The sequence below is a fragment of the Argiope bruennichi genome, chromosome 2 (assembly GCF_947563725.1).
Source record: "Argiope bruennichi chromosome 2, qqArgBrue1.1, whole genome shotgun sequence".
In the NCBI taxonomy this organism is placed as follows: domain Eukaryota; kingdom Metazoa; phylum Arthropoda; class Arachnida; order Araneae; family Araneidae; genus Argiope; species Argiope bruennichi.
In genome coordinates, this window is record NC_079152.1 from 110597737 (window position 1) to 110624214 (window position 26478).

General features: G+C 27.1%; 1 protein-coding gene across 1 annotated transcript in view; it reads right to left on the bottom strand.

The window, feature by feature from the left end:
* LOC129958568 (protein limb expression 1 homolog) overlaps window positions 1-26478 on the bottom strand; it is a 152818-nt gene that overhangs the window by 34593 nt on the left and 91747 nt on the right. Inside the window, exon 2 of the mRNA XM_056071135.1 lies at window positions 23166-23329. Within this exon, the coding sequence (XP_055927110.1) occupies window positions 23166-23329 (164 nt within the window). The remainder of the gene's footprint in view (window positions 1-23165; window positions 23330-26478) is intronic.

Below are 26478 nucleotides of genomic sequence, written 5' to 3' on the forward strand. Positions count from 1 at the left end.
TTCAAAGGATCTGTCACACCTGCACGTGTGGGGACTACTGTATCACTACTCACTATGTAGTCTGGCCGGCAGGAATTTAATATTTCTTTCCCAACTAGAAAAAGCTACTTCTATTTGTTCTGTTAGCAGAGGAATTTACAGAGGAACTTTAACAGAGGAATTTCGACCAAACTTTGAAAAATCGTAAAATAGCAGTGATTCAAATTTTTAAGCTATGATAATGTTCACTTTCTTCCTATATTAAAAAAATGTTTAAAAGTTATAGAATTCATAATCGTTGATATTGCTCCTTTTTATGATAAAATATATTGATACATTTCATTAAATGTTTTTTAATATTTCTTTATGATAATACATTGAAGACTGAATCGATCGCGCTCAATTTACAATCAAAATATAAGACTTTTTAAATGTTATGCAACTGATTAATTTATAACGCAATTTAATTTAAATATGTACATAAGCAAAATGTTTAAGTATTGATTCATAAATTGGCCTCTCAATTCACTTGGTCCCTAAATATAAAGTTAAGATAACTATAATAAGATAGCAATCAAGGGTAATAATCCTTGCCCCCTTAATTAATGTTCATGATAGTACAAGACTCTCCATAACAGAAATGAAAGCTATATTCAAATATGTTCCAATCACGAAAGAGAGTATTGGGAGACGTTAATATATATAACATATATTCATTTCTTCGCAATAAGTAGTAGTAAGTAGTTTTATAGATTAACAACTATAAAAGGATCATACCACTCAAGCAAAAAGTAACTATACGAAATTGTTTGCTTGCTTGCTTGCGCAACAGAGAGAGAAAGAGAAAACTGTGTCATGTGTTACAACAATATGTTTATATTCAACGCGTAGGTAACTTTCTAAAGAGGAATTCTTCAGAATCTTCTTGTTTTAAAATCTACATTTATTTCTTACTTTAAAAAAGAGTGCCATCTCACTCTTTTTAAATTTATAATCAATAAACAGGACATTCTGAAAATTTTTATTCTAAATCCGAGCATATTAAGGAAATCTTTTCGAATCTGGGCAAAATATTAGAAATAGTGGCATCATGAGCTAATATGGCAGCGTTATATATTTAATTGCTTGTTGTATTGCAACACACAATATGTAGGTATTTATTAATAATATTTTAATTGTGCTTTAACACCATTCCAGGAAGGTTTGTGAGCAACAAAAATCAAATTATTTCTTTCCCCCTTCTATTGTAATGAAAAAAAAATGTAGAGACATGAAAAAATTTCAAATTTCCTTTCAACAATCACGAGTTATTAAACAGCATTAATTGTGAAATTTGTAGGGGGTTTTTGGTTTACGTCTCAATTGAATGCAGAATTAGGTCTATTGTAGGATGGAACTCGTTATTTTAAACTTCAGTCAGACGAAGACGATGACGCCTGGATAAAACTTAAAAAAATTTTCGAAAAAAGTTTCTCTTTAAAAGTCTATATCAATTTTATTTCATTCAGTCTTTAATTCCAAATAGTTATTTATTTTTAGCGAACAGACTTTTTATAGTTTAACCCTTATACCTATTTCGAAAGTTTTTGTTTCTTATGAATGTTTAAAATACATGGATATGTTATCAATAGTAGTCAATTTTATTCATTTCCATATCGAGAGATAGTGCAAAATAAAACAGAGGCAATATCCTCAATCTCAACATCTGAAAGAATTTGCCAATTTTCGTAAATTAAAATCTCCACTTTAAAAATACAGCCACTAAAATCGGTACAGTGGTTGTGACTGTGGAATTGATTGTTTTGATTTTTGTCAATTATTTTAAATACATAAATGATGGGCGATAATGATCGGCGAAAGAGGCTAGTATATGATCAAGTAAAAAATAAAAAAAGAGAAATCAAATAAAGAATAGTACCGATGCAAAGTTGATCGATAAAAAAAAATCATTTTTTTCAGTGGAGTTCATATTTTTAAATGAATTATCTAATTTTTTGAATGAGTCATTGCTACATTATATGACATTATACTTTCTCTCGATACACAGTAAGTAAGTAAAAAAATTGTAGGTGCAAAGAATTTAAAAAGTAATGAATGAATAATTTTAGAGCTCCTGAGATTATTGCAGAAAGCACTGGCGGCAATTTTGGATCGCACAATGATTTATTCTCGTAGTAGTAATACCGCATTGGTGCGAGTCAGCTACACAGCGTCAACAGTATTTCTTACTTTTTGAAAACTTAGGAATTAACTGTCCATTCTTCTATTTATAATAGGAAAAGGAAACTTTATTTAACTGATATTCAAATAATCTTCGATGAACAATCAAATTCTGTAAAAAACTTTTATGCTAAAATGAAAAGCATGGTTTCCGCTAACATTGATGAGGTATACTGTGATATTTCGAAAGGATTGAAAAGAAATGAGAGATTAAAAATTATTTCTCATAAAATGACATTAAAAAAATGTTGCTATACAAAAGATAAATCAGGTGCAATGTTCTTAGTAAAATTAAAATATGTCTTCTTGCAACTCGGCTTCTGTTTCTGATATTGTTTAGTAACTGACCTGTATCATGAGCGCTTGTTGAAAACAATCACGTCGCAAGCATCCCATTATGCTAAGCTGTTGTCTGAGAACATAATTTTTGATGCAGTAAAAGATGTGTTTTTGAATTAAACGTAAATGGTTAAAAGAACTATTAAACGAGTGTTTAAGAAGTCTAAAATACAGGGAGTGGCTGCTGTTAATAATTAATGATCCTATTTTTTTTTTTTTTTTTTTTTTTTTTTACCTGCTTGAAGAGTCTACCACATACCTGATCTTGATAAATTATGCTAGAACTCAGCCTTCATGGTTTTTGCAACTGCATACACTTGCGTTCATATTTTTGCGCAGCTTTATATCATTCTTATTTAATTCTTTATCAATAAATTTAAGAATAAGTTTTACTTTTTTTAATATAAGAGGGGTGTAAATGCACATAGAAAAGGAACAAAATCAATTATAAAGTGATATTAAGTATTTGGTTTATTAACAGTATTCATTATTAAAAAAAAGAATTATTATAAAAAAAAAAGAATAAAATTTATTTCTTCGGATACTTTTAATTTTTTTCATTATAGAATATCTTAATAATCATTGACAGTCAGAAATAAATATTATTACATTTTAAAGAAAAAAACGTTTTAAAACATAAATGTAACATCGTTTTCAATTCTCTTTAATACTTTTTAAAAGAAATTTAAAATTTTATCAGAGGAATTCTTTTTAAAAATGTAATGTGTATATCAGATTAATATATTTCAATACTTTCGACTTTTCATGTGTCGGTATAGTGTACCCACATCTATGAAATCCTTTACCTGCATCATTTTGTTGAAAAAGAGCAAGAAATACATGTTGCCTTATAATATACGATACTGTCTGGGGCGAAATGTTTTTTTGATTTTCATTAAGTTGCTTCTTATAATAAAATTGTCTTGAAAATAATTACATGAGCAATTTTTACACAAAAAAATTGTTCACAAATTTTTATTAGACAAGGGCATGAGAAAATTTCTATCTGTCACAATTTATAAATGGTCCGTTGTGATGCAGTGAATATCTATGAATATTGTAATGTGCGGACACCATTATCTAAGTAGTATGAGACATCTATATTCCTAATTGTGCAAACATAAAAAATGTTAAACAATTATAATTTTTACGTATAAAAATCTGTGCAATTTGAATATCTAGTGCAGATTGAATCATCTGATTTTAAAGTTTATAACAGGATAAGATTATTTTTAATATTATAATATTAATAATATAATATTATTAATATATTAATATTATAATAAAATATTATCTGAATATCATTTTTAATATTTTAATATTATAAGATTATTTATCTGTAGTCAAGATTATTTTTAAAACATTACATTTTTAAAGATCAGCTGTTTAATTTAAGAAATACGTATTTTCAAATTTATAAGATTTTGATAAACATATTTATTAGCTGCATTAATCAAACTAATAAAATTACTGATACTACTCTATTAAAAAACATTAATAAAATATGAAAAAATCTCAACTACGGCATTTTTTTATCAGGTACCCGTGATAATTTTCTTTAAAATTATTTACGTAGCTATTATGTTAGAATTTAACTGATACTGTATTTAAGATTCCTTATAATAAGTTAATACAATTTATAATTTGTTAATATCGTTAATTTAAATCAAGTTAAGCAATTGTAATAATATTATTAATATATTACATTCCAAAATTCCAAAATTGTTTCCTACATTTCCAAATTCCTACATTTCCAAAATTGTTTTTCATATGAAGAGAATAATCAAGGAGAAAAATTATACATTTCCGTTACATTACAGTTTTGAATTTATTTTTTAGTTATAATGTATGAATATATCAAATTAAAGTGATATTTGAGATATAACGCCGAATTTAACCATGAAAAATGTTGCTTTAATTTACTCAATGGAAGTGCCGGTTTGTAACCGAAAAAAAAAATATCAAGAAAGAAAGAGGTTTAGTAATAAAACTTGGGAAAGAGAGAGTTTTTTTTTTAAATCATATTAAGGCACTGAAGTAAATTGCTTTTTGATTATATTTTAGTTCTTCACTGCTCTGAAAGCGTATGATTGAAGTCTCTGAAATGAAAGCAACCGCAAATTGAGAAGAGTATTCAGTTTCCCGAAAAATAACTTCATTCTACTCCGAAATTTCATGAACAAGCGATAGAAAATGCCGCCTATTATCTTGTTAATAGAGTTTAGACATGAAGCTATTGTAAAGCAACACAAAACCTTTAGCAGACAGTAGACTGTATCAGAATAAGATCGTAAAGCGTGCAGTGCCACCGCCTTTGGCAATATCATTCATATGGTGTTTTTTCTGCGCCTTTTTTTTTTCTGTAACATTTTTTTTATCAACAAACAATTTTATTTTTTGTTTCGTAACAGGTCTCTTTTTTTTTTCTCTCGCTACAATGAAGTCTATCCAAGAGAGTATATGAAGGGAAGAAGAGTTTGAGTTAAAGTGAACAATATTCTTTGTTAAGAATATGGTTCTTTGTGTTTCTTTGTTAATTGATTGTAATTTTGCGATCTCATTAAGAGGGTTACTAGTTTGCATAAAAAATATTAACTCAGCAAAAGAATATTATATCGCAAACAATATTTTACCGAGGAAAATTAAGTAACACCTATACATTAACACACACACACACACACACACACACACACACACACACACACACACACACACACACACACACACACACACACACACACACACACACACACACACAACACACACACACACACATCACCAAGGGGTAGTTTCTAAAGGCATTTTCCATCTGCATTGTTTTTCTAACGCAGAATATATTCGAATATTTTTGGCTTCTTTTTTCTATGAGATGCATCGTTCAAAAATGCTTTACTTTCTATTGTTTAATAATTAATGAGAATGACAGTTGTGAGTTATTGCCTCTGAAGAACTTTTCAGCAAATCGAATCTAATTCTCATTCTTCACAACCCCATTTTTCGAACATTCGAACTCAAGCTTAAAAGTTAATCATTAAAATTGATAATTAAGATATACTTATCTAATACATTTTCACATAAGGCAGTTACTTAAACCAATGGTTAGATATAACTATGTTAAAATGTTAAGCAAATGTTTTCAAATGCATAAATTATTTATAAATGCATCCAAAACTGCATTTCTCAGTGACTGTTTCATAATGTTTCGTTTTATATTTACTGATTTCAACGTTTTCCAGCTATGATTTCTAAAATATTGTCCAAAGAAAACAATATCTGCACCATTTCAAAATTCAAGAAAATATTTCTGTGTTCAAAGAAGGGCATCATAGGTAGACAGCGTTCGCTGATTTCTATTTTTTTTAAAGTATAAATTCTTAATTAGAACTACAATAACGTGTACACAAATAAAAATACTTTATATTTTATTTTGCCTGATCCACAGTATTTGTATGAATAAATTTATTAAAAAAATATTTTAAATTTGTAGATATAAATCATACGCTATAATTTTGATAGTTTCATTCAATCTGAGGTCAATGTTTATGTATAAATACTTTTTATAAATTATAAAGATCTGCAGTTTTGGTATAAAGATAAACTGTATTTCAGTCACCTAAATCATTGCACTTTGAATTCTACACGGATAAAAAATATTCTTTTGTATTCAAAGAAGTCAAAAATATGAAAAGAGGGCGAATGCTTTATCCATAACAGCTTTTTTTTTCTGTATGGACATCGTAAATAAAGGGATATAAAGAAATTTTCATATTATACGAAGAATTTCAATGAACACAACTATTTACATGATTTATTGCTATGATTGTAGATTATATAAGAATAATATAGAGAAATGATATTTTATCACTTTATTACAAAAAAGTGTGTGCGTGTTCATTCTCACATTCCTCGTTATGATCAATATTTTCCAGCTTTTGAGCTAATTTAGTCTAGATTAAACTTCTTTTTCTCTGACTTTGAGATGAAAAGTAAATTTACTTCTCAGATACAGATTAAAGCATAAAATTTCATTTCATTCCTTCCTTGAACTTAATATACAAATCGTGTACTTTTTAGACATGTGAAGTGAAAAATGTAGCCTTAAATGCACAAAATCTCTGTATCTGTGAATATATATATATATATATATATATACACAGTATTTTGGAAATCATCGCTGGAAAACGTTGAAATCAGTAAATATAAAACGAAACATTATGAAACAGTCACTGAGAAATGCAGCTTTGGATGCATTTTTAAATAATTTATGTATTTGAAAACATTTGTTTGCATAACATTATATATATATATTTGTTTACATATATATACATACATATTTTAGAAGATACGACCAAATCACATAATTATAAATAAAGTAAACAATACTGTAAGTTTTTTGCAGCTAGCGTGGAAAGAAAATACATATTAATGAATATGTATAAAATTCAATGTGTCCATTTCAACGTTTCATTCAATATGTTCAATACAACATGTAAATTTTAATATACATTGAGCATAAAATTACACAATGGTTGCTAGTGCAAATAAAAGAATGTTGTATTGAACATAATGTTTATATGCGTTTATGCATAAAGGCGAGGTGTTTTTTAAATATTTACATTAAAGAGTTTGTTAAAAGAACTTTTTACTTAATTTACAATTGAATACTTTTCATCGTTTCGCCCATGGCATTTTAGATAAACGCTGAATTACTTTACATATATTCCGGAGTGAGCCTATACATAATATGATACATAATACATAATATGAGTTCGTATTTATATTCTGATGATCGTACATCGTTTAGAGAGCAAATACATGTTCTCTCATTTGGTGTTTCAATTATTAGTAGAGAATCCATCAATTACGGTATATTTTGTCACCCGCTTGCGGGGGGTTTCTCTACGAGACAATTATGTGATTCATGATCTGTCACCCTAACATGATTTCTGATACACGAATTTCGAAATACTACGTTGCAAAAATCTTCGCTCATTCACACTAGGAATGATGCAAGTGAGGCGTATCCAATTGTTAACAGAGCTTCCCGAAATGAAAGATAACGAATGATCACGAGGTGATATATCTAAATTAGACAAAATCACACCCAGAAATGTAATGTACTTCGTGAACTGAACATTTGTGAAGCAATTCTGATCTTTCCTGCCCTTCTAAAATAATATTACAAGAAATTTTGTTTCATTCACAGAAAAAATAACTAATCATTTTATACTGCAGACATGAAAAATGATACCTATTCAGTTATTAACATATAACAAGTGCATTTCGGGAGAAAAATCCTCAAAAATTTTGATTAAAGACCATATTTTGGACGCGTGAATTCTATTGATTGGCTCTCAATGCTCAATTCAATTATAAAGTTCTTTATATACAGGATGTGATAATAAAACGAATGCTTTTGAAAAGCACATTCTCAGAGCCGGCGTCCTGGCATAGGGGTAGCGCGTCTTCCCCGTGATCTGGGCGTCCCGGGTTCGAGTCCCGGTTTGGGCATGGTTGTTGTTCTGTTGTGAGATGTGTGAATGTGCCCTCCTGTAAAAAGGGGTTGTGCAAGCGAATGAGTGATGCGTGAGTGGCAAAGTCGTACTCTTGGCCCTAGTTGGCGCTCCTATAAAAAATAAGGGACGTTCCCCCTCAGGCTTAAATCGCTGTCCTCGTAAACAGCGGGCTTGTAAGTGGCAAGTGCCATAAGAAACAAACAAACATTCTCAGAATTAAAGAAAAAATGGTCTAGGTGGTCTCAGTATCTAGTATTTGTATTTGTATTTTATTCAGCGCCACGATAATTTTGACATTAAAACTCTTTAAGTTTTTTTTTTTTTTTTTTGGTGAGGGGGAGGGTTTGCTACCCATTGTTATATTTCAGCATAAAATCAAAATTCATCGAAATGATTCTATTTTCTTGCCTTAAACAATTTTATCTTTAGTTAACATTGATTTAAAAGGTTCAGATTTTATAATAAAACAAAGAGATTTTACAAACGAGTTTACAAAAAAATATAGAAAGGGCTAGAGTAGCGTTGCTACGAAACCACATTGCTAATTCGAAACACAATTTGTGGACGCGGAAATGGATATCACTTGCAAGATGTGATTTTACATTTATGAATAAATACTATTAAAAGTTAGGCAATCACGAATGTTTTTTGTAACGATATTTTTTTGTCTTAGAAAAACCAACAATTTTGTAATTATTTCAAAAATATGCCATTATTCTGCTCCTCTAGCATCTTTGACTTATGCAAGTATAGTCAATCATATTTAGTTTGAAATTTATGTTTGAAAGTTTTATCACAATGAAATAGTAAATTTGCAAACTTGAAATTATAGTGGATTCCCTTTCTCAACGTTTTGTATTGCCATTTTGTTGTTTCTCATTATCGAAACCTCTGCAAAAATCTTAAATTTGATAACTTACATCAGAAAGACGAAGAAAAAGATATTTAGACAAATATAAATAAATTTTTAAAGAAAGATGAAGAAACTACAGGGATTGTTTAAAATATCTTCTCTTATCTTATCATAAAGGCAAAAAAATATTAAAAATCCACTTTCTATTAACTTTTTCTTTCTTACTATAATAGTACTTTACTATACTATTTACATCTCAGATACTGAAATGAAAGTCAATTATTAACTAGAGAATGTGTAAATCAAATAATGATTGGGATATCAAATTGAGTTCAAGGAAAAAAAAGTTTGCTTTAACTAACATAGGCAGTTGCCAAAAATATCCCGAAAATGGAATTAAAGGCGACGATTACAATAATACTTTTTGTTAAATTGGTAATAAGAGAATTTTAAAAACAATTATTTAAAATTTTAAAAAATACTTTTGTTGATTTATTTAATACTAGCCGCCTTTGGCGACCAGCCGGTTCGCCAATCTTAATGCTCGTTAAAATTTTAATAATCAAATATTTTATGTAACTCCTATTTTAATAGCTTCTTCATCAAAATATTTTAAAGCTTCAAATTTTAAAGTCATATAATTCATTCATAATATTATAAAGGCCTTCAGCCATAACGTAATATGTATCTCTCTAATTTCCTGTTAGCTCCCGTAGAATTTATGCTTTAAATTAAAGTGGAAATGCAATTAATACAAGTACAGTTTTTACTGAAGCGAAGCATTTTTTTAAGTATGAGTACAGAAAACAGAGTCGCTGAGTATTTAAACCTTATGGGCACTAAAGAATATCTTTCTTAATTTATGTAATATCTCAAGAATTTGTCAACAAAATTTTCTCAGATTCACCATGAGCAGATCGATTAATTGACAATGTTTAGTTTTAAATGCATGAAACTCTAAAAAAATAAACAGAATCGTTTGAAATAATCGGTCGGAAGCATGTTAAGCCTTCAAAACCAAGTCCGTATCCGTTGAAAATAGAGTTGTCAACAATCAGAACACAATGCGCATGCATGAATTTTCAACGCCAATTATGATAACGCAAATGCGTTAATTTTCTACGCCAGTTGGGGTAACGCTAAGTAGATTAGAAATTTTTAATTTCCTTTATTCTGTTTTATTTTAATTCAAAAATACTTCAGAATGAATCTGGAAGATCGATTTATTAACAATGTTTAATTTTAAATGTATCAAACACTAAGAAAATAAACAGAATCGTTTGAAGTAATCGACCGAAAATAAGTTAAGCCTATCCTCGTTAGCGTGGGAAAAAAACTGAAGCCTTACTCCTTTCGCGGTGGGAAAACGAAAAGATTTTTTGGAGGGAAAGTTAGTTTTTAATTAATAATTAAAATTCTAATTAAAAATTTAAAAAAAGGCACCCCAGGTGCACATTCCCGACCTCCAAGGTATGCATGTGCCACATTTGGTTGCTGTAGGTCGAACGATCTGGCCTGTAGAGCGCCAACACGCACACACACATTGAGCTTTATATAAGTATAGATTTAACTTTTTCATAGATGATGCATACGAAGAAAAAGAACTATAATTTTCAGAGATTTTGATGAGTCTCTGCGTTTCAGAAATCCTTGAATACACATAAAGTTTGGAATTAGGGGGATGAAATTTGATATATGGTTTTTACAGTAAATTTGTAGATTTCTCTCACATTTTGAACAAAACTCATTTTGAGGAAGTCTCTCTATCCTATTGTAGAAACACAATTTAACGTGATAACTACAAAACGAAGAGAGTTAGATGGATAAAATTTGGCTCACAGATTTATCTAAAGTGTAGATATGTGTCGAATTTGAATAAATTTGCCGACCCTCTGTCCATCTGTATTTCTGCAGATGATTCGAAAACCTTAACAGTTTAGGAATATGAAATTTGATCCACATTTTTAACATTTAAAGTGTGCATTTATATCAAAGCTTGAACGACTTCTGTCAATGGTGACAGTTTGTCAATTTTTTCTTCCATATGTCTGTATACGCGATGATTCAAACATGCAATTGTTTAAATAAATGAAATTCGGTATGACATTTTGTGATTACAATTGTAGTTCTCCGTCAAGTTTCTGCTTCAATTGGTTGAAAGAACGATATCCAGAATTCTTATGCAGTTTTATAGTACTTGCGTATTAAACGTATCACCCAAAAAAATCGCCAAGTGTCGCATGTTATTAATCTCATTCCTAACTATTGCTCGTATACACAAGTACTGGTTTCCTGTTTTATACTAAGAAACACAAAGTTTTTATGTGCAGGCTTCTGAAAATAAAACTCAAAAAGCACTTCTGGTGTTCATGGTCTTATCCAAGGTAAATAACTTTATGCGGGAATGAGAAGAGAGAAAGAGTATACGAGAAGAGTATACTTTTAGAGAATATGCCGGACTATTTCGGTGAGACTATAAACTTTGCTATTATAATAAGTTTATCTTGCATTTTAATAAATGAATTGTACCGAATTAAAGCTTAAATTTAACTCATCAATAAATGTTCATATGAAATTATATTTCTTCTGGGCAAATAGAAAGAAAAAAAAAACACACACACGAAAGAACGTTTATGAATTTTCAAAACATATTTTTAAAATACTGTTTGAACTAGGTAATATATTGAAACTGTCACATTCTTGTCAATATCGATTGGATTACTCGATTCTAAAGGCTCATGTGTAATACAACTACTTTTTACGAATAAAGTGATATAACTTACATGTTTTTTTATTCATTTTTGATTTATTAATCTCATTATGCTGTTTGGGAAATAAGGAAGTCACTACTCTCTACCTGATACTCATCTTCTGGAAACTACTTATATCATGCTTCTTTATTTGCTGATACAACAAGTTTCAAATAACAAAATGCGATAACAAGTTTCTTATATTACAATTCAGACTTACTTACTTGCATGTATTCATTTACTCATATTACCGGTTTTCTGTTAAGCCTGAAATAATTTACAAAGTTGGAACCTGTTTTTTAAAGGAGAATATTTCTTAAAAACAACAGAAATCTCATGTAGAAAGTTAAAGAATAAAAGGATTATCGATCCATTTTTTAATTTTAGTTTCAATTTCCGAAAATATAATTTTTATAGGTAACAGAAGTAAACCCTCTGTTTCAGTAATTTTTATTTTTCTCTAAGCATCAGAAATAAATGAATAATATTTGCAGTTAATATAAAATGAAAAAATGTTCCTTCCCAAAATTATATGGAACTTTTTATTTCGATTGCACAATTTTCGTTTACCATAAATATCGTCTTCTAACTTCTGTACCTCATCTTAAACAAGCAATATTGGAAAGAAACATGTGCTAATTATGTAAACGTTATAAATATGCCTTTTGACAACCAAATACTTCTAACTATTCTTTTCTCGGCTTAAATTTGTAGAATTAGGTGTAAAGAATATTCCAAATACCTTAAAACATACTATTGATTTTCATGATTTATTATTGAAAGCATTTGTAAATTTTAATGAAAGTCATCTGCATTTATTTCACATTCTAGTTCTTATTTCATATTAGTATTAAAAGATCGGTTTATAAGAGCAAGAAATAAACGTCTTTGATCCATAATTACCACAAGGAAAAAAATTTATGGTGAAATTTTAAATAGTTTCATTATTTTTTAATGTACATTTCTAGTTGTTCTGAAGAGAGTGTTATTTTTTAAATTGAGTTAGGTTGTATTTTTTCATTCAATTAAAAAAATTAAATAAAATATATTGATAAAAATATTAAATTGTTAGCACGATATTTATTTTTAAAAAAGCGTTCATTTAATAAAAAATTTAAATTAAATAAATGACTCAATAGCATGTAATAAAGGTTCAAGATAGTTGACACGGAAAATTGCGTCTAAGCCATTTAAATATATCAGAAAAATCATTCTTCAAATATAACCGTATTATATTTCAAAAAGTCAGTATCGTGGTACTTTTTTTTTTTTTTGACAAATAAGTTCTCCTTAAAGTTTTGCAATTTAAGATAATTTCAAGATTTTTTTAAAAGAATTATCTTTGGTTTTGAAATATAGATGATACGTTGAATTTCAATTAGAAAACTCGATAAGTATATATGATACAATGAAGTACGATTTCATTAACAATAATTATTTTATTTCGATGTTATTGGTTCTTTTGACAAATAAAATTTCCATAATGTTCTCTGTTTAAAAAATCAGTGTGTGAAATCTTAAAATATTTTTTTTGTGTGATTTTGAAATGTATTTGATATACTAGGCTGACTGTCAATAATTATTTCATTTATTTATTAGTTAAAGTCTAGTATTTCTGTTTCAGAATTCTGAAGATTTGCATTGGTTGCAATTATAATTAAATACAAAGAAAAATTTGCAATTAAGATTTTTTATAAAGATTGTTATTTTCTACCGAATCTGACATTTTAAAATAAATATTTCTCATTAAATTTATCAAAATGTTTATCATTTTCAAAGCAGTAGCTCATTTGCAAGAGGGAGTAAACGAAGGAATACAGGAAGTTATTAAAACAAGTACTTATACAAAATTTCCTAAAAATAATAACAAGAATTTTATTAATATTAATATTTACGTTGATTGGTTTGATTTTTTTAAAAAAAAATCTGAATAATAATTCTTTTTTACCATTCAAAGTTTTATTGAAGTTTTGAAAGCTAAAAGGAAAAATTTTCTAAAACGAATAATTAAAAATTTAGAGCCTTTAATTCAAACTAATTATAATTTTAACTATGACAAGTTATAATACTAAATTTAACTATTAATTAATATTAATATTATTAATTTTGCTGATTAAATAAATATTTCTGATAAATTTTTTACAAGTTGATGAAAAATTGTAAGAGTTATTCATTTAAAACAAATCATGTTACTTTTACTAACTAATATTTGTTAAGATATAATGCTTTTAAATTAATAAGAATCATAAAGTTAATTGAAAATTGTGATTAATTAATTGAATTTTTCTTGATCACAGAATTTTTCAAGTAATATTTTGTACAATTTTTTAGAAAATAAATGAGCAATAAGCTGGTATTTTCCTAGTAATTTTACAGCTAATAAGTGATAATATCTGCTTTCCAAAGAAAAAGTATTCTGAATATAGAATGCATCTAATTATAACGAAATATAAAACACAGTAAAATATTTGCAAATGCTATTTGATCAAGCAATGATATTCAAGAATAAAGCAAAAGTATAAAATGGAAATGGTTACGTACAAAAAAAAAAGATTCTGAACCTTTTAACCATTTTATTTATAATAAAAAGAAATGATCTTTGAGTATTATTTTATATTCCTCCATAAAAATACGTAAATGTTTGAAAAACATTTATTGCAGTCACATTTGTTGAGATTTGATATGATTTTTTACTGTTTTCTTAATTTCAGTACATTTTTAAAATTCAGTGAAATATTGAATATCTAAATTTTAAACAAAAAAACAGTAAAATCTTAACATTTAAAAAATAAGGTTATATGTACTTTTTTGCTGTTTATCAATACAATGAGTTCGCAAAAGATCAAATGTAATTCTCTTAAAAACTTTGCTTTATTTTTACAGAAAATTTTAATCTTTATATAAAGCTCAAACTCATCTGTATTCAGTTATTTATTTTTATTAATGCAAGCACTAGAAAAGTTTTTGTATTATATTAACACACATTTAACATTGAAATTAAGTTCATACAAGGTATTATACCCGCATTTGAGTTAGCTAGATCATTTTAGATTTAAAAAAATATAAAGTATAATACTTAATATTCTGCTGATCCATTTATTGTCTGCATTTATTTACACACACACACACACACACACACACACACACACACACACACACACACACACACACACACACACACACACACATATATATATATATATATATATATATATATATATATATATATATGATTTTTTTAAATAAAATTTAAAAAAAAGCTTTTCAAATAATTAATATCGATTATTAGATACATTTATTTTATATCAAAATCAATTATAAGTTATACTTTTTAATACAAAAAAAATGTCGGTATATTTTATTGAAGTCAAAAATAAATGTTATTTTTTTAAGAAATTTTTATTTTTATTTAATCTAAAGTTGTAAAATACAGTATAGAATAAAAGAAGTAATGTTATCATAATAAATAACATTTACGAAAACTGGTATTTAACATTATTGAAATATACCATATACTGAAAGAGTGATCGAAGCTTTATTCAGAATTATGAACTATAATGAAGCCGTTGTTTTTCACTCAGTTTACTTATTTATTTTCAAAACTGACACTTTATTTATTATATGTCTGTACATAGGTTTTACACGATTAAGAATGTTGTGGAAGAAAGTTATAACTTAAATGAAAGCGCTTACAAACACTATCATCCAAGCACAAAAGATTTCGTAAACAAGAAAAAGTAATTAAATATATTTTTTCTTTATCATTATCTTTTATTTTGACAAAAGGTACATTGATGAATTATTTTTAATAAATTTCAGTTATGGAAGCTATAATTTAAAATGAATGATTTAAAGAGACGAATTATATTAATTATTATTTTAGATGTTTTAGAACGCAATTTTTTTGTTCATGCATTTTTGAAAAATAGTAGTAGATTATATGTTAAAGTGAATTTAAATTTAGAAAATAATAAAATATATTTTAGGAATAGAGACTTCTCCTTATACCCCTGCTGCATAAAAAAATTCAGAAGCCGTCTGTTTTGACTTAACAATAGCATGATTAAGAGTCTAGAAACAATTACCTTAATAAAATTATAGTTTTTTTTTTTTTTTTTTTTGTGGAGGTATTTTTTTTTTAAATTTAAGATTTGAGAAATATAAAAGCTACATAATATTTTATATCCTGAATTGCACAATGATATGTCAGTAGTAAAAGAGCATTTTAAATTAAACTGTGAAGCCACTTAGTTGTTTAAATTGCGCATGACTTCTTTTTCAAATCTGGTTCAGATGGAATGTGAAATTTGGCTATGAAATGAACAGCAGAAAATGCACAGCATATATCAATGTGTAATTCAAAGTTTAAAAGGAAATATTTTGCACAATATTAATAGAGCTTACGGAGTTATGTTAGAATATGAAAATCATGCACCTTCGCATCTCAATTACGTTGTCCTTTTTCACAGAAACCTTGATGGTAGTTGATTTAAGAATTTAAATTTAATGTTACCTAGTGAGAAATAATTTCACCATAATAAGAGAGAAACATTTAAAATAACTCAGGAAATGCAGGCGATGTTCATGATAAAAATTTATGTAGAAATATTTTGAATAGAAATGTTAAAAATAGGTAAGAAAAGAATTCGCGCCACAATATCAAAAAGCTTTTAAAATAGCAGTTAATAAAAGAAAAATTCACTATGACTTCGCCTAAATCATCCCATCGTACACATGAGAAACAAATATTGCATGCTATTTTGGATTCATTTTTATTCAATAGTTTTTGTTTTTTGAAAACTGAATTCAAGGAGATCATATGATTCAGGTTTACAACAGGAGTTAAAAGTTAACATTTTCTTTACTGCAGTGGAATTCCTGACTCTTACAAAAGCTAAGCAAACTTTAAATGAAGAAAATTTATTAGGAAAATGTGTGTATAAATGATTCTCAATGAAATCCTTGGTGCAGTATGGTCAAAGTTGTCTAGTGCGCCAGTAAATTCAAAACAAACCAAATCAATGTATTTCTAGAAAAATTCCGTGCCTACAGTCCAGCAGTTCCGAGTTCCATTAAGAAATTATGAAGACCGTATGTTTGAGATACTATTCACGATTATCCTTCAACCTGAGTATGTAAAATACACCCAGGTTACTTAGTCCCATCGTGGGTATTAAAAGACATTTACCTCAGCTGCAAAAGCAGGAATAGGTATTAAGTTTTTAATATGAATATTTAAGCTATGCATGTATACAGTAAAGTTGATTTTTATGCAAATGAATTAAATATCTTCTTAATTTTTAATAATCACGTAATTATAAATCTAATTTTAGACAGCTTTTATTTAAACATGTATTCTGATGTAATGAATATTATTCATGATTAAATGAACTACTAAATTTTGAACCTTACAAAAATGGAATCTTAATGTGACTGGTTAAAGGATAATTATGCTACACAACCTTTCCTTAACTTTTCGTTTTATATTGTCGAGAAAAGCAAACTCTCATTTTTTATATTAGTCTTATGATCAATTAATTTTTCAAAGCCTGTAATTTCTACTTGGTAGCAGAGGTGATTAGATAAGAATTATACAAATGTATTTTTAAAATCAATTTATAACAGCGATTATAATTTAAGTAAAGGAAATTTAAGTATGATTTATAAGAAAACTATTTGAAATATGTTAAGCGATACCCAAAATTTTATTAAATAGCATTTCATCAGAATAAAATCCACCCTTTTGGAAAATTATTTGATTTTTAATAATCAGTATATCACAGGATTTGGTGAGGGTAAGTTTAGTTTGTCGTTGAAACCTTTTTTAGTCATTGATTTAAAATGAATAACTTGAATTGCAAATAATTTAAATACCGAATTACATTTTTCGGTATTTGTCGATAGCGGAAAAGAGAAAAATTTATTTACTTTCAGCTCTATTCTTAAAATGATGAAATTCTTCAAACATCGAGATGTATCAATAATAAATGAGCATAAATAAAAAAAAATTATTTGTAAATGGATCTATTTTGGCAATATTCAAAAATAAATGAACTTAATTATACATTATATTATGGATTTAAGATGGATCCGATTTATGGGTTTGGGATTAATTATAGAAACTTTATCTAAATGTGGATAGCGTAAAGGACAAAATAGAACAGATTGTCGTATACTCCAGGACAGATTACTCAAAATGCAATAATGAAAAAAAGGAGCAATAAGAAAAAATGCAGCACTAAAATTACAAAAGAGTCATATATCAAAATAATTTGTTAAAAACGTAATTTTTTGGATGTTTCCTTGTAGCATATTTATGTTCAAATTAAACCACTAACAATCTTCCATGCTTAAAATAATGAAAATATTAAAGTTATTTTTGTACGCATTATATTTCATTTATTTTTTTAAATACATCCGTACATTGAACATTCAAATTGTTCCTTTATTTGTTAAAAACATATACTTGCAATGGATTTCTTAAACTATATTAAAGTTTTGTCTCTTAATCCTTTCATTAAATTTGAAAAACTTCAGCCTTGTACCAGCTAGAGGTTAAAATAACTTCCAAGTTGGCAGTCTTCAATCTTTAGCTATTTCATCAAGAAACAACTTACATTCTATTTTGACCTTCAAAGCAGCACACCTTTCAGAAGTTTTGTGGATACAGGAACTTTCATTTCAGGTGCCGTTTTGTTATTTGTTAATATGCAAGCACAAAAGTTAACTACTTGCAGAGAGCAACCAAAATGCACTGGGAATTGCTGTTCATAGATTAATTTTTACTCTTTAAGCATGGGAAAGGTCACGGCAGACACGCTGCAGTAGGGGATAGATAAAATAAATTTAGCAAAAAACTAAGATGGACATTTTGCGGATAAAGAAGAAAAAGAACATAAACGAACTGGGAACCTTTCACAGCTGGATACCGTTGAGGTCCGTGCGAAAAAAAATAAAAGGATCTGGTTATCTTATAATATTTGAAAGGGTTAGACAGAGTACAGGCAGGTGTCCATATCCTCCCGCACGTGAGGTAGACAAAGGTTTAAGCAAATGGCTGAAAACAAGTTTAAGTTTTCAAAGAAATTGCTGTTGAATTTTGCCAATCGTATTTAGTTACAAGCAAGGTAAACGACATTTCTTCTAAACTCTCAGTTTTCCTTAGAATATTAAACTTATTAAATATAATAAATTAAATTTTTAATTCACAAATTTAAGAAAAGTAGATTTTCATATTCTTATGATCTCTTTATCTCAATTATGGTCTAAAATTTCGTTCTTTAATCAGAGAAAATTATTAGAAACAATCGAGGAGTAAGTTTCTGCGAAAAATAGTCGGAAAAAATCTTAAGTGGAGAATGAAATAAATATTTGTTTTGGGTAAGCCTTATTGCTTACCCAAAATCGTATGAATTGCTTCAAAAATGTAACGATATTCTTATTTCCAGCATAATAAAAGTTATTCTTTTTTTAAATTTTTAAAATGTGTTAAGTTTTTTTAATATTATTTAAATGGAATTCAAGTTCAATTATATAAAAAAAAATCAAAACGTGCCAGAAATAAAATATTGTTTTGAAAATATAATAGCATAATACATACGGTAAATTATAAATCATTCTTTTTTTCCCAAGAAAGGCTTGAATTTATTTCTTTCCTAATCAGTTTCTCAGCATCACATGTAGGATATTTTCATGCTACTTATAATAATCACTTGAAATATTTATAACAAAAAATAAATATTTTCTTTTCTATCAAAGACAGTCAAATTTCATAAAATATACCTATTATTCCCATTTAAGAATAATCAATAATAATTTATAATAACATTTGAATAGTACATAACCTGTGAATTGAAAATATTATAACATCAGCTGATCATAAGTTTGAATATGAATGATTTATTTGAGAACTGAGTACTTCTTGTCCTTTTTGTGATAATCACATTAAAGTGGAACTCGGAAAAAATTTCATTTTAAATTTATTCGTTTAAAATTTATTTTTTTTTCGTGCTTTCTTTACAAAAGGTGTATAAAAAGGTGCAAAAAACTTGTCATCATTAATACTACAGATTTTAATTTCGAAATAAGGAAATATGATTTTTTTTAAAAATTAAACCAGTTTAATGAAAATTTTTTCATTTGACAGATGATTCGAGTGATTTGGATTTATAAACTTTAAAGACATAAAACTGGCTAAATTGTTCTGAAAATACAGAGAGATTTAAAAATCTATCTAATTTTTTTTCATTTGATACTGAACGACTCAGTATATAAAAATTACCAAGATATAAGTGAATTTTAACAGTTTAAATCTAAGACTCAAAAATATTTTGATTTTTTTTTTCCATCATATCCTAAAATGCACATCTCTAGGATCAGAAGAAAAAAAAGAACTTTACACCAAACGACAGCTTAAAAATATAATATATACATAAAAAGATTTAAGGCTTTTGCAAACATTGTATAATACTTTTTACACAAATCATCTATATACTTATAATAAAGCTCAATGTGTGTGTGTGTGTTGGCTTTCTACAGGCCAGACCGTTTGACATACAGCTATCAAATTTGGTACATGCATACCTTAGAGGTCGGGAATGTGCCCCTGGGGTCCCTTTTTTTGAAATTTTAATTAGAATTTTAATTATTAATTAAAAACTAACTTTCCCGCCAAAAAAATCTTCCATTTTCCCCACCGCCAAATGAGTAAGGCTTCAGGGTTTTTTTTTTTCTCCCAACAGTAATGAGGCTAGGGTTAACATTTTTCGGCGGATTATTTCAAACGATTCTGTTTATTTTCTTAATGTTTTATGCATTTAAAATTAAGCATTGTTAATTAATCCATGTTTCAGATTCATTCTGAAGTACTTTCACAATTAAAATAACACAGAATAAAGGAAATTAAAAATGTATAATCTAAATAGTGTTACCCCAACTGGCGTAGAAAAATTCACGCATTTGCGTTACCGTAACTGGCGAAGAAAATTCACGCATGCGCATTGTGTTCTGATTGTTGGCATGACAACCATATCAACAAATGATTTAAATTATTTTTAGATTAGTTGCATGCTTTTGTAATTAAATTGTATTTATGTTATATATATATATATATGCTTACAGTTTTAAGTACATCGATCTGTTCATGACGAATCTGAGAAAATTTTGTTGACAAATTCTTGAGATATTACATAAATTAAGAAAGATATTCTTTAGTGCCCATAAAATTTAAACACTCAGTGACTCTGTTATCAGTAATCATATTATTAAAAAAATGCTTTGTTTCAGTAAAAAATATTATTATATTAATTGCAGATTAATCAGTTACACTTTAATTTAAAATATAAATTCTATGAGGGGTAACAGAAAATTAGAGAGATACATATCACGTTATGACTGAAGGCCTTTATAATATTATGAGTGAATTATATGACTATCAAAATTTGAAGTTTTAAAATATTTTGCTGAAGAATCTATTAAAGTTGGAATTGCGTAAAATATTTAATGGTACGACCGGAGTTTAATCCCCTGCTTGGCGCAATTTTTAAAAATCGCCTTGCGAAATGTTCAAAAGCAAAGGAGCAGATGTTCAATTATAGTGCATAATAAGGATTGCCAGCTTTGGCGCGTTATCGCAACTTGGCGAAGAAGGGGTTAAACTCCGGTTCAACCTATTTAATTATAAAAATTTAAACGAACATTAAGATTGGCGAACCGGCTGGTCGCCAAAGGCGGCTAGTTTGAAATAAATATGTAAAAAATAAAAAACAACAGAAAAATCAAAATTGGACTTGGAAAACATACAATGATGGAAAGTTATGTGCAATTTGTGACGAAGGATAAAACTGTACTTGATTTGATAGTTTTATATTTTATCAGCAAGATATGAAAAATAAATTCGTGTATTCAAACTAGCATTTTAAAAAATCAATTATGATCTGAAGGTTTTTAAAATTTAACTTATATTCAGACCGAAATATGAATTGAAATATTTTTTTCGGAAAGTTAATCGAAGTTTATATGCAAAAAAAAGTTACAAAGATAAGTGGCAATTGATGTGCTACATTTGAATTAAATTTGACTCATGGCGACTCAAAACCCAAATAACTCTGCATCAAAGACTTAATAGAATACACTTAATTTAAGAATAAACTCTTAAAATACAAAAGGCTAATCTAAATGTTCAAAAATATATTTGAATGAATTAGGATTGCGCATGAAACGAACTTTCCAAGAATAAAATAAATACGAATACTTTTTTTATTTCTTTCTAAATAAATGTCTTTAATGCAAACAATATTTAAAATTAAGCGCTAACATTTTTTTCATTCTTTGTTAAAAAAAGAGGAGATATTTTTCATTCAAAAATTATATGTTCTGAAAACGAAAATGATAGGTGGTATCTTCCAAAAAATAAAAACTTTAAAAAAAGTTATATCAAATGATGGTATTTTTGAGAAATTGATAGTTTGTCTAGAAAATGACACATCAATGCTGAAGTAATAAAAACAGTTGTTGCTTAGGGAATATTGAAATCTCTCATTATAAATTAAAATATAATTATTAAACTCCTCGTTATTTCTACATTTCTTTAAAAAATATTTTGGGTTGTAAAAAGGGTTATATTTTAAAATTGGTTTCTTCAACTTATAGGTATTTTACAAAATCATACTAAATGGTTTTCAAAACAGTAAAATTTTGTTAAAAGTTTTCCAAAACTATAAACTTTTCTACAGAGTCATAGATTAAAATGCTATCATAGAAAAATGTCGCGTTTGTAACATGTTAATCACTATTTACAATAAATTTGGAAATTTTCTTATTCCTTATTTCTAAAATATTCAAGTTAAAAAAAGGAAATTATTAATAATTATATAATAAATTTACGAATTTAGGTCATACAAATTTTTATATGATTCCAGGTATTTATTTTTGCCATAATTTATTAAAAAATTTGTTTGAAAATATTCTATAGAAAAGCGGAAATAATTTCTATCTCTGATACGCATAATTTAAGCAATCAAACAGCAATGCGTTGATTCTCTTCACCCAGATTATTAAATTTTAAACTTTGAAACATTATAAGCATTTTCTTTAGTTTTTAACTAAAATTACATGCTTGCCTTTAAAACAATAAGTAACTCCTGAAATAAAGCGCCTCTGATTGTAGATGAAATTCTAATAAAATGAAGCAGGTAAAATCTTTTTATTATATTTAATAGGAAACTTACAATTTAAAGTAAAATTTATTTGCCATTTAGGTAATTTTCATAATAGAATTTCAGCATTTTCCAAATTAATTTCCTGTTTATTAAAATCATATTTTCAAGCAATTTTAAGTTTGGATAAGAGTTCCAATATTAACAAACTACTTATAATTTAAACATCATTTTTAGTCGTTAAGTCGTTTTAGTCGAAAAATCCATGAAATAATATAATTAATTGTTTCTGGAAAATTTCTGTGGAATTAAGATGCTTGGTGGTGTGCTGATTAAAAAAAAGTGTACTTACTTGAAAGCTACCGAAACAGCTACCTCCAGGTAACGTGACATAGCAGACGTAAGGTGGGTTTGTAGAAGGCATTGATTCATATATCACTAACGCACCATTTTTCAGATCTGCTCCTCTCGCTAGCTTCATTTGCCAAAATTCTTGTAGCGCTTCCACAACATTCACTGGAAATAAGAGAACAAACATGAGGAGAACAGTTTTTTTTATTACTTTTATGTACTTTTCATATCTACAATGAAACATGAAACCAATAGATCTTTAGACAAAGATATGATATAAATTTGTGAGTCTTTTTTCATTGGTTTCACTGACTTACATAACATAGGTCAGTGTTTTTTTATTTTGCGATTTAATTCAAAGTTGTCTATCTTAATAATCATTTCATTTTTTATTCCTATTTGCATATAAACAATCGCTTTTCTTTTATCAAACAATTTACTATGATTTCAGATATTTTATAACGTATTTATTTTGTTTGAATATTGTGTGTTTCTCATCTCTTCCTAAACAACTGGACCAAATTCCATCAGATTTACTAGTTAGAAAACATACTTATTAATTAATAAGCCCCATCTATTACTCTGAATACCTTGAACTTTTTAAAGCACAAAAGTTAATTAAAAAAGCAATAATTCTATATGGAACTATCTTAAAATTCACAATTTTAGTTTTACAATGATGCTATTTCATGGCAGTGCAATTTTCCCTCTAATTTTTATTTATATTTCAGATTTTAATGAATAATAAATACAGAAAATTTTGAAATAAAACAATTTATACGTACTGAGTTGCAAGGTTTTCGATGAAGCTCTGAAATTTTGTTTATTTCCACTAATCTGTCTTTGTTTTTTTTTTTGATATTTTTGTTTTATTGTTATTAAGTATTTTTGACAACGCATTTTTATTCGTTCTAAAACAATTCTAACATTTATTTGTTCAAAATAAAATTGCAAACGATAGATAAAATGATTTTGTACACATTATATTAAATAAAATAAATATTATAATAGTTTTTATAAAAATTTAAATAAAATACATTTTTCCATTAAAAATAAATTATTTAAGAAGCAATTCCGTCGGATGCTCATACGATGCACAATTAATAATTTGCTCTCAAATACTGAATTACAAGTACTATTTCAATACAGTTTTTGTGACAATTAACTAAATCTTAAGTTTTTCATTAGAAAAAAAAAAAAAAAAAGGTAAAAATTTCACATCGAACTAAGTACCTGGTATTTCAGAAAGAATGAATAATAAAATTAAAATACATATTTCATTAAAATTAAAAGCAATATATGCAGCTTCTATTGGGAATTCTGATGTACATGAAAATTTCCTGATGAACATTTTCATTTGGCATTCGAGTGAATGTACTTTTTTTAATTTGAGATTTTTGGGATCAATTTATTATTGTAGTTAAAAGAAAGAATTTAGAGCTAAACAAGAAACAATAAAGTCAATAATTTTCACACAAAAAAAAAAGGCAAGAATTTTTTTCTTCTTTCTAATAAATTTCTATTCTTTTTTACTATACCATTGTAATTTTATTTATTTATTTAAAAAGAGCTATGATAATACATTAAAACAGTTAAAGAATACCGATTCCTGGTATAATTCTCGATACGATCTTAAGACAAAGTATATAATTTGTTTAATATAGTGGCTGAAAAGTAACGAATTTCGTAAAAGAGATAGAGATTTTTAAAAAATAATTTCCAAGTATCTGAAATCACACTTTAATCATAATATATAACGAATCGTGAATTAATTTAAACTAAAATGATATCGTTTTTATGAGCTATAAAAGTACTACTCTTAATAAACAATAAAATGTTTCACAGAATAGCTTCTTTTCATGACATGTAAGGGCGATAAAGGAACTTATTTGTACCAGATTGTTCACTTTAAATCATATTTGTCCAGAATTAATTCTGCCTTTCATTTCTTTTGTATATTGTTTACAAAAATTATATTTATCTAGTCAAGTATATTTTGCAGTTTTAATTCGTAGATATTTGATAGTGTTGAAGGCATATGAAGTTGTAGTTATGGCAAACGTAACCAACTGCTGCCTTACATTGTGCTATGACATAAACATAATCTATAAACATAAAACATACATAAATCTAAGATGCGTAGTTAAGTCCAAAATTAAATTTGACATGTATGACTTGACAGCGCAGAACAGGAAAATGTTCAGAACAAATGTATAGAAAAAGACCATGCTCTCATCTTGACAAGGAAACAATTACTACAACAAATTCTTCCTGTAAACCAAACAATTTAGCCTTTTTTCATAATATAAAAAAATTGAAGTTTATTAACTATAATCTTAATTATATCCCTGTAATTTTAACATTTTGAAAATAAAACACACAAGACTTCAACAACCAATACATAAGATTAAAAAGAAAACTGCAATTCTTCAAATTCATAAATAAAAACAAACTCTCATTAATGAAGCGAGAAATCATAAATTTGTTTCGAAATTTTTCATAAGAATTTCGTGCATAGTGAAGTGAATGTTGAAAATTAAAAAAAAGATGTTAGTATTTTTGAAAAATGGCATATTTGTTATAAACACTGCATTAGTTGCATGCATGCATATTTGAAATTTTATTTTGTGAAAAAAAGTGACTATAAAACATTTAAACTATGTTAGATGTCTGTTTATTAGTTTCGATATTAATAATTTCAGAAATCAGCAAACAGAGTAATCAAATTAAATGTATCATAATGCAACCTGAAATTTCCAAATATGAATTCATCAAAACGTAATTATTGACTTTATTTCTCTTACTGTTTTATAATGAAGTTTTTTACTGGCTAAATGATTGGATAGATAAAAAAAATTCTTTTTAAAGTATCTAGAAAGTATAGATGGTGATTTCTGAAAAGGAATAAAAGTTTTTATATTAATATTTCTGTAATTTCCCCCTTGAGTCTTATTTAGAAAGTTAATTAGGCATGTTAAAAGAATCTGGAAAGGATTTATTAAAAAAATTAAGGCGAAAAAAGGAAAATGTTTGTCAAAACGTAACATTTTATACAAATATAATGGCGGCAGTAATAATCTTTGTTACGGAACATCTACAGATGTCGAATTTCGTGACAGTTAAAAGTTAATTAATGCTGAATATGTATAAAATGTATTCTTCCTTGCACAAAGTAAAAGCAGATTTTTTTTCTAATTTGCAGTATAACAGTACTCGAAAATTGAGAAGATTTAAATCCAAATGAATGCTCAGTTCCCATAAAATAAATATATTATTTATTAAAAAAGCAACAGTTTTGTTGTTTACCTAATTAA